This window comes from Echiichthys vipera (assembly GCF_963691815.1).
Source record: "Echiichthys vipera genome assembly, chromosome: X".
Classification (NCBI taxonomy): Eukaryota; Metazoa; Chordata; class Actinopteri; order Perciformes; family Trachinidae; genus Echiichthys; species Echiichthys vipera.
The window spans coordinates 19,653,869-19,663,380 of NC_139825.1; the positions used below are offsets into that span (position 1 = coordinate 19,653,869).

At 40.0% G+C, this 9,512-nt stretch overlaps 1 protein-coding gene across 1 annotated transcript; it reads left to right on the top strand.

Annotated features, from left to right (window-relative positions):
- Positions 1-420: 420 nt before the first annotated feature.
- Positions 421-9,122, top strand: fam210b (family with sequence similarity 210 member B). The gene is made up of 3 exons (XM_083939806.1): positions 421-1,055; positions 5,831-6,030; positions 8,126-9,122. The coding sequence occupies exons 1-3, from the start codon at positions 555-557 to the stop codon at positions 8,340-8,342; spliced, it is 918 nt and encodes a 305-aa protein (XP_083795932.1). The 5' UTR covers positions 421-554; the 3' UTR covers positions 8,343-9,122.
- Positions 9,123-9,512: the final 390 nt, after the last annotated feature.

A 9,512-nucleotide genomic window follows, 5' to 3' on the forward strand; every position in this document is an offset into this window, starting at 1 on the left:
TTTGATTATCTTGTCAGAATAAGTTAATGCATAAAGTTTGATTATGGAGCCTGGACCAGCTCATGTGCTACTCTGCTCCTACAGAGAGGACAACTGGAGAAATATACAATTCAAGACTAATTCTGTGGATAATTATAGAGAAAGTATATGGGACTGAACACATTTGAACTAGTTTCTCAACAGCCTGAATCCGCAGAGAATGACACTTAATTGGATAATACTTGAAACAGAAAAAACCCCACAAACATCTGAACAAGTTACATATAGCCCAGAGACCGTTTGTGATATAACTCAATTGCGAGGATTAACAAGGTTACACCTTTAAATACCCCCTCCCTTCACGCGAAGCTTTACTATCTGCGATTGCGCGTCAGCTCCCATTGGCTGCCGGAGATAATCGGTCAACAACAGGACCGGAGAGAGGCAGGAGCGCACTGGACAGCATGTTAACAGCTTCTTACAGTCATAATTTCTTGTTCTAAACGATTTTACTAGCTTTATTTTGGTTGTTTTTTTTCGGAGACACTGAGCTCGTTCCGGGGCGGTCGTCGACAATGTTGTTGTGCCGCACGCGGGGGCTATCTGCAGCGGCTCTGGATCAGGTTTTCAACTCCACGGGCTCGTTTCTACTGCAAGTCAAAGCAAACACACGGAGGGACGTCACTTTGACATTACGCAAGGGCTACACGTTTCAGCGACACCGGTGTTTCTGTGTACCCGTCGATGCAACCCTTGTGCACCTGGAGAAACAAGTACAACCTACTTGGTCACCTGCCAAGCAGCACCGGGACTTATCTTGTGCTTTTGACCGGGGACACTTGGACTGGGTGGCTACTATAGCTGTGAATCTCTCGAAACGCGTGCCAAGTGAAGGCGGTAACGTAGATCTCATCACACAGCCGCTCGTGCACACAAACAGGAGAGGGGTTAATGGTTTGTTTACAGGTAACTGGGGGGTTTCCAGTCGACTCTGCCCCACAGGGACCCCCATGCAGACTAGAGCCTTCTCCACGAAGAAGAGCGAAGCCGGCGACCAGCAGACGGCGAACAAAGAGGTAATTTAAACTAAACTCAAGTGTTTGTTTAACCCCAGTAACCAGTTAATAAGAGCACACATGTCCTAGTCTGTGTCCACACAGTGTTCAACTGGTTTGGGGAACCCCCCTATTATGTGTCCCAGTGGTGCCCGGATTGAACTCAAAACCATGAAATATGCAAAAAAAAAAAAAAAAAAAGAAGCTGCCTGGGCCTCTTTATGTCAGCAGGCAGCTTGTTATACAACACCGTATGACGCGCATCGCTGTGTGGGCTGTCTACATTTGCAGGAAATACACAGTAGCCCATGCATAATTGATCCGTCTTCACTAACTTGAATCTGAAGTGTTATTTTTAGAGTTCAAACAACACCTGCTGACCTCTTCAACAGGTTCACAGACCACTGACTCTTCAAACTGGACACGAAACTAAATATGGCTCTTTTTTCCATGGTCAGAATGAGTAAGAATGAGTCATCTTTTTCAAACTCATTTAATCTGAATAAGATGTAAATGAAGTGAGCACGTTGACGTATGATCTGTGAGTCAACACCAGTGATGTGAGGGAACAGCAGATTAAAGTGCTCTTGACCTTCAATGAGCAGTCCTTAGATGGCGCAATTACACAATTATGTTGTGTAATTACACAAGGCTAAGAGTGAACACCGCTCTAAGAGGCTGTCCTTTGACACACTGTTATTTTGAGCTATAAGCTAACACTATGCTAACATGCTGGTGTCAAGGCCATTTAAAGGAGGCTAAGTCAAACAAAAATCACCAATGTCTGAGCTTTGGGTTATGACACTTGCGCAATGAAGCTGGAGGCTTCCCTGTTTGAGGGTTCAAGCAGGTGGCGCTATAAATAAATAGATGCTTTCCGCTCTTTGGTTTCTCTTTATACAGTCTATTGTTTCACTCAGTCCAAACAAAATCTGACAGAAAGGCCGACTGTGAACGCCTCAGTGAAATTAATCAATCGGCAGCTATTGAGCATCTTAGCAATTGCTGACAAGATTTTACTGCCCATGTGTCATTCCGTCAGTCATTGTTTTTTAATATTTGATGAAAATAATACAACATTTTATGTAGGACTAGACCGATATACAGTATATTGGCTATATCTGCTCAGTGCAGCCATCATTATATTCTTTTTCCCTGTCAAAACCTGGCACCTACCCACAACGCAACTCAGACGCTGACAGTTTGGTTGGGGGTTCAGGTATGTTATGCTAGTAACAGCTAATGTATCCTTGAGCTTCGTTCGAACTCCAAACACAAATACTCAGGGGACATCACTTGAGACAATTTATCAAACCTAGCAACTCCCTCTGGAGCCACAAAAGTCCACAACTTTGTACAAATTAAAGGTGTCACAATGTCAGAATTTTAAACTTGGATACAGTAAGAGTATAAAAAGATACTATACTCGATACCTCCAAAATAAAAAAAAACGTCTTTGGCACACAAAATTGTTCATAAAAAGTTACTCAACACATACCAACACAGTTGATTCGCTTTCCCGTCTTTGTGAAACCTTGGGTTGGAAAATCTTGTTTTATATCTGCTTTATTTATAGTTCCGATGCTCAAGATGCTATCAAATGTGGATATTGTATTGCTTTTGAAACACATGGTATTGAAAAGTATCAATACTTGGATAGAGTCTCCTTAATGAGATAATAAATTAGATCGTTCTGTTGCAGGATGCTATCTGACTGTTTCGTTCGGTTTGACTCTCTTTTCTTATCAAGACCAAAACACTGGGCTGTCACTTTTTAGCTTCTGCTTGAGCCTCTGACTGGAGGGATCTCTCCACCCCCCCACCCTCTCTGTGCGTGTGCATCTTTGTCTTGTGTTTGCATGCCACTGTGACTTTGCATGTGTTTTCATGCCTCTGAAAAGCTGTTATCAGACACAGCGGTCTCACTGTTCTCCTCCTATACACCCTCCCTGGCACAACTCCCTTTGACCGTTTGCTCACATGACCCGCCCACACACTGCTGCCTGCCTTTACTTTTAGCTCGGCCCGACTCTCCTCTAAAAGGCAAAGGCCTGCTCCCTCGCCCACTCTGGCCTTTCCATTGTCCATTGTTGGTAGGACAGTGAATACGTCATCAAGACTGGCTCATCTGGGGGGCCTGGGACAAAATTTAACAAGACAAATTGTTGCAAAGAGAAAAGATCAGCTTGTTCTTTTATGGTCCCCTTTCTCTTCATTGTTTCTGCCTTCTTGATTAATTGTCTGACTCGGGCCTACAAAGGAAAACCGTCTGAAAAAGCAGAACGTAAGCTTAGCAAAAGAGGTGTAGAAGAAGAAGGCAAATGTCACACATGGCAGAAAACTTTTCAAATGAATGTGTCACATTTGCAAACGTGCAAAACTATTACACCAGTAGGATGGTCTCATATTTAAAAGCATATATTGTACATGTTAAGGAAGCAGTTTGAGGCCCCTCAGCATTTTATCAAACATGTAGGAGTTGAAAATCAAGTTACCAAACTTCAAACCAATTGAACACGTTTTGAATGGAGAACAATTGTACAATAAATATGCCTTTGTACATATATTTTAGCTATGGGACTTAACTTTAGTTCTAAATCTAGATGCTATTACACGTACAAAACTCCTACCTGTTTTTTATTTAAGTTCAATGATTATTCAGCTGATTATTTTTCCATTTTGGTAAGACAGAGTTTCTCTTTTAATGCAAAGCACTGCTTAAGTTACAATTTGGGTCTTATTTCATCTGCTAATTTCTTCTAGATTATCAGGAAACATATGCCCATACACACATTTTCCGTCAGCCGACATATTGTCCTCCAAGTTGACCTTGCTTCCATATTCTACTACAATGATTGAGTTCCTGTTAAAGAGGTCAGTGTTCTTAGTGCTTGCTAAGTTGTCTCAGCCTTGTAGGCACAATGTCAATATTTTGTCTAATAATAGATTTGTTCCAATCGGGCCTGGGCTACTTCCTGTTTTTCTCAGGGAAGGATTATGTTTCCTTTAATATATGTGAATAATTTGACTTTAGATGGAACCACTGGGCATGATGCCCCTCTTTCAACATTTATACAGTTTTTTCTGTTTTTATACTGTTCCTCTAATTTACCTAAAAGGGCTCCATGAATATATATTTGTTGTTATTGCACAGCAGCATGATCAGGCAAATGGGTGACCTGGAGCACCAACAGATTTGTCCATTGCACTGTGTACAAACCGTAAAGTTTCTATTGGTCTTGTTTATTTTGGTCAAACATTTCCTGATTGAGGTCATACTTTTAGTTTAACACAGAGCTCCTGTTGAACTGCTCTCTGTGGGCTCACATCTTTAAGAATGCTGAATTTCTATATGATTCAGTATTGTTTATTTTTCTCTTGACTCCCACTGTATAGTGCTTTTATGATCTGTATTTCTTTTTCATCCTCATTATGACCCTGACTTACACTTATGTCCCTTAGTTCTGTGGGCCCTAGCATTCAAGTAACAAACTTTTAAAGTTGGGCTTTTTTTTTTTGGTTTATGGTGCAGCAGAGGCTCCAGTCATAAGCTTGATATTAACTGACGTGGTTTAAAGAGGTTGTATTATCAGTCTGGGTAGAGTTCATAGCTTGGGAAAATGTAGATTTGCAGTTTCACCACACACCATGTCAGGACTTAATTCAATGAGTAAGCGATGAGATGGCAGGGGCATGATATTTTTCAATAAATGACAAGAATGTTCCCTTATATCAATGTTTATACAGTGTAGTGTAGTCTTGAATTTGATCTCACTGTGATTATTTACATGCTGTACTGCCGACTATAACCTCTTTTTTTATTATTAATATTTGCTACTGCCCTAGCTGCTCTGTGGGTCACGTCTTCACCATCAATGCTTCGTTGCAGTCAGTTGTTTTATTGTTGTTTAGTGTGTTCTACTACTACACTGATCTGTACTGCCAGTACACGCTGGAGTGACCTGCCTGCTCCCTGTCAGACGGCCGGATTGTGTCTGGTGCCTGGTCATCTGAAGTGCGTGTGTGTGTGTGTGTGCGTGCGTGTGCGTGCGTGTGTGCATGTGTGTGTGTCTTGGTTCGTACAAGTGTTAGAAAGGGTAAGTGATGATGTGAATTACCTAATCCACACAGCAGCAATCTTTGTTTGATCAGCTGCGTGATGAAGATAAAGGCTTTGACCTACTTGTATGACCTCAACTTTGAACTAGATGATGCACAGATATATGTGTCTGACCTAAAAAATAAAAAAAAGTTAATATTCCTGTACCTAGCCAAGGCCTCAAATCTCAGTATGTCATTTCAAAGGGTTTTACAGGTCCACAAGTTTGCAAAGAAAACGGGAAAGAACTCCTCCTAAATGCAGCTACATAATGGCATTGGGATGAAATAAATGACGAGTACCTGTACAGGGTTACTTTATGAAGGCGGTGTGTATGCCCATCCTTGTCTGATCAGAGGGGCTGGACTGAGATCATTGGTTGGTTGCTTTTCTGCTTTGTGTGTTTAAATCCAAAAAAAAGATCCAAAACTAAGACATCTGTTGGATTAGAGCTGAAAACCTCCATCTTGGTGAATACTAACATGAAAATTTTAATGATTTTGTATTCCAAGTTGAAACTCTCTCTCAATTTGAATCCACTTCCTCTTTGCCATTCATATCTCCTCTCCTTTAAATGTACAGTCTTCTTACACACATGTTCTGTTCCTCTGCGTCCAGCACCAGGGATCGATTCTCAATTCATCTTCCTTTTTCATTTTGTCCTGATCATAATTCTGCTCTCATTTTTTTTGTCCAGGCCGAGCACAACTTTAAGGGGTCCTCTAGCACTTCTTCATCTACAGCGATGGCCTCGGAGGAACCAGAACCAGAGGGAGGGAAACCAAACAAGACCCAGCAGCTAAAGAAAGTCTTCAAGGAGTACGGCGCAGTGGGAGTTTCCTTTCACATCGGGATCTCCCTCATGTCTCTAGGAATGTTCTACCTCCTTATATCCAGGTGATAAAACATCAGATCGTTTTTTTTTTCTACAGGTGGCGGACCAGTGGCCTCAGAGTAGGTCCTGTTTAGCTGCTGGATTGAGTATTTTTTATTGTCTTTATTCCCTATTTTTTCAAAACAAACATGAGCGATTGATTAAATTGAAGTGAAAATGAACTCAACCCCACACTGAAACTAAACACACCCTAAACATGTTTGATATACCTCAACCTTATCTTCTTCTTTTTTCTTATTTTGCAACAATTACTTTCATTGATTATCTAAATACAGATTCTTCTTCGCTGTAGAGTCAAGTGTAGCTTAATTTGACAGAGAAAAAAAAAAACACTTTTTGAATTTTTCCCCAGAGAATCAAAGAGTAAGAGCATACTTTTAGATATACTGATTCCCAAAAGGAGAAAGAGAGATTTTCATATTGACGACAAACTGTAATAGTCCACACATGATGATAAACAGTCTAGAGCTGACGGCAACATATTCTTAAATTCAACACATTACGAAATAACTCTGGAATTCATCAAAGTTCTCTTACTGACATTATCTAGCAGTGTAACGTTTCCTATAAAGATGAGCACAAATTACTTTTCCGTGAGCTGCTCTTACACCAAGGAATACACAATGTCTGGCGCAAATAGGCAGGAGATGGGACCTGTTAGAGAGCAAAGTACGGGCTCTCGAGAATGTCCAATCATTCAGCCATATCAAGCCTGTCCTTCTGTTGTTAAAATACTTCTACTGGTCGCGTCAAACACAGACACTAAAATCACGTTGAATAAAACATGAGGTGATTTTCTCATCTTCGGGCTTCTCGTTTTGACTTTGCAACAATGCATGAAGAATTTTAAATTTTTGACACCTCAATTAACCATCTTATGCACTTTTTAAATCTCCTTTTGATGGTGACAGAAAAGCTAAAGCAACACAGCCTTATTTTTGGTATGAGTATCAGTCCAGAGCATTTTCAGGCCCTGTCTGCATTGCCACATACCAGTGGCTTGAATACCAGAGAGACTTGGCAGAGATTATCTGAAGGCATAGACATTTCCTCATGTAGCTAATAATGACCCTTGAACTGAAAACTGACTGACTGTAACAACCGTTGCGTGTTATCGCTGTGAGGCCATAGAGCCCAGGCATGTGGCATGCTAATGCAGTGCTGTGTGCTGGGTAAACAGTTGTCAGGTTGCAGATGGATCCTTATATTTAGCTGACTGACGTTTGCAGAGTGCAACAAAGCTGTTAATGTGGGAGAGATGCTGTAATGATTGAAGCGGCTCTAAGCCTCGTGTTAGCACATTCTTTACAATATTTATTTCCCGAATAGCTCAGATGAAAATGCCACAACTCTACAAAACTGTCTCACCACGGCAGTGAAACATATAGCTTGTTAAACTCTCTTTTATTTGTGTGATATCATGCATTTCAGATTGATTGCAGGGCCTCTTATGCAAATTTCACCAGTGGTTGGTGGTGGACCAATGGTTCAAAAGGCTGAAAAATCAACTTTTATACAACCCTTTTTATTGAACATTGCTCCCTCTGGTGGAGACAAAGGTAACTTGCACCACTTGCAGAAAGCAGAACTAAAAAGGGAGGAACTGACTCTTCTTATTTATTTAACTTTATATTTAATCTCAGGAAATATTTGAGCATGCAACCATCCAGGAGGAAAAGCATGGTGTTAATCAGACGTTTTTATTGCATCATGAGGCTTTTAGGACTGAATGTAATTCATTGTTATTTATTATTATTATTATTATTATTTATATTCTCAATATTAGAGTTTTTTTTAATTACCTTTTGATATAAAGAACTAATTAATTCTTCTTATTTTTTTTTATCATTGTGTTTTAAAACTGTTTATTATCAACCTTATTTTCTCATAAATTATTGTTATTTAGCTTTTATTTATTTAAATAGGTATGAAGTTATTCAATTTCATTGTATTTTGTTTTGTCCCCCCCCCTTTTTTTTCATGGCAAAAGTCATAATTATTCTTGCCAGTTATTTAATAAAAAGAAAGTGTTAGAAAATCTAACATTTGAATTCTATTTACTTATAACCAGTTTTTCGTCTCAATTGTTCTTCCCAGTGGGATCGACATGGCTGCCGTGCTGTGCAAAGTTGGCTTCAGCGAGGCGGTCGTTCGGTCTAAAATGGCAGCAGGGACGAGCACATTTGTCTTGGCCTACGCCATCCACAAGCTTTTCGCTCCTGTCCGCATCAGCATCACTCTTGTATCCGTGCCTCTCATCGTGCGCTACTTTAGAAAGACTGGTCTCTTTAAACCACCCACGCCTGCACCCTGATTACCCTCCTCTACTCCTCTACTGCCTCATCAAACAGTAAACATCCTGACTCTCAATGACCGTATTTAAAACGCCTGTATATATCCTTACTCATTTGCTTTCATGTAAAAATGCTTCATCTTTTCTCAGTAGTAATTGTGAATTCAGGTGAAACATTTCCTTCATTAGTTCCATTTGCAGCAAAATTAAAGTGTTCAAGTGTGTAACTGTAGGATTAAAAAGTCTGAAGTGTAACGTCTCTCTAAAAAACAAGTGTATTCGAAGTCATGTCTCAATATGTGTGTGCATTCCAAAAAAACAGAAACAAAGGCTGAAAAATCAAATTTTGATTTACAATCAGAGGTATGATCAGGGATTTTAAGCTCTTTCAGTAGGCAGGTTTGTGTCTTAATGCTGTGAAGGTTGGGACAAGTGGAAAAGCTGATCTCTCCTCCACTGTTCCCTGTTAGCTGACTAGGCCATGTTCTGGTGTGATGTGAATCAGCAGAATAATTCAGGTCTTCTCTGTTTCCTACCTCACCTCTCTTTTCTTGCCATCCTTACTTGGCTCAGACACACTCTCTCTCTGCTAAACTCATGATGTTCTGCTTCCCTGGTATTTTTCTTTTCAACACCTCTCCTGGCATCCAGTGTCTTCCATGTGTTTCCCCTTGCTGTTGCTCTCCTCTCTTTTCCCTCTCTTTTATCTTCTCTCCCTCTTGTTCCTTAATTTTCCAAATGTCACTGCCCAAGTAGTAATGTTGAGTACATTAATCTCTGAGTGAAGCTGATTGAAATTCAGTATAGGCTTTGGATGAAGAATGTTGTTTTCTGAAGATTTTCTTCTGATTGGATGGACTGTATTTAAATATTAAAAGATAAGCTCTCTTATATTTGGTGTGGGTTTTTTTATGAGATACCGTCATCACATAATAAGTCAATTAGGTTATATTTGATCATTTTATTTAGCGTTTTAGTTTAAAGCTGCTATAATCAATATTGTTATATCAACAATGGATCAAATGGCAATGCTTAATGCTAATGGGGTCACTTGTAGAGACAAACCCACAGACTCATCACCTAACTTTAGTTCCCCTCAGTTCTACACACAGACCGTATATAAAGATGGATGATGTGTCTCCACTTTCTCCCACAAAAGTGAAGCTAAAGTATCACATATTAGGGTGCTGA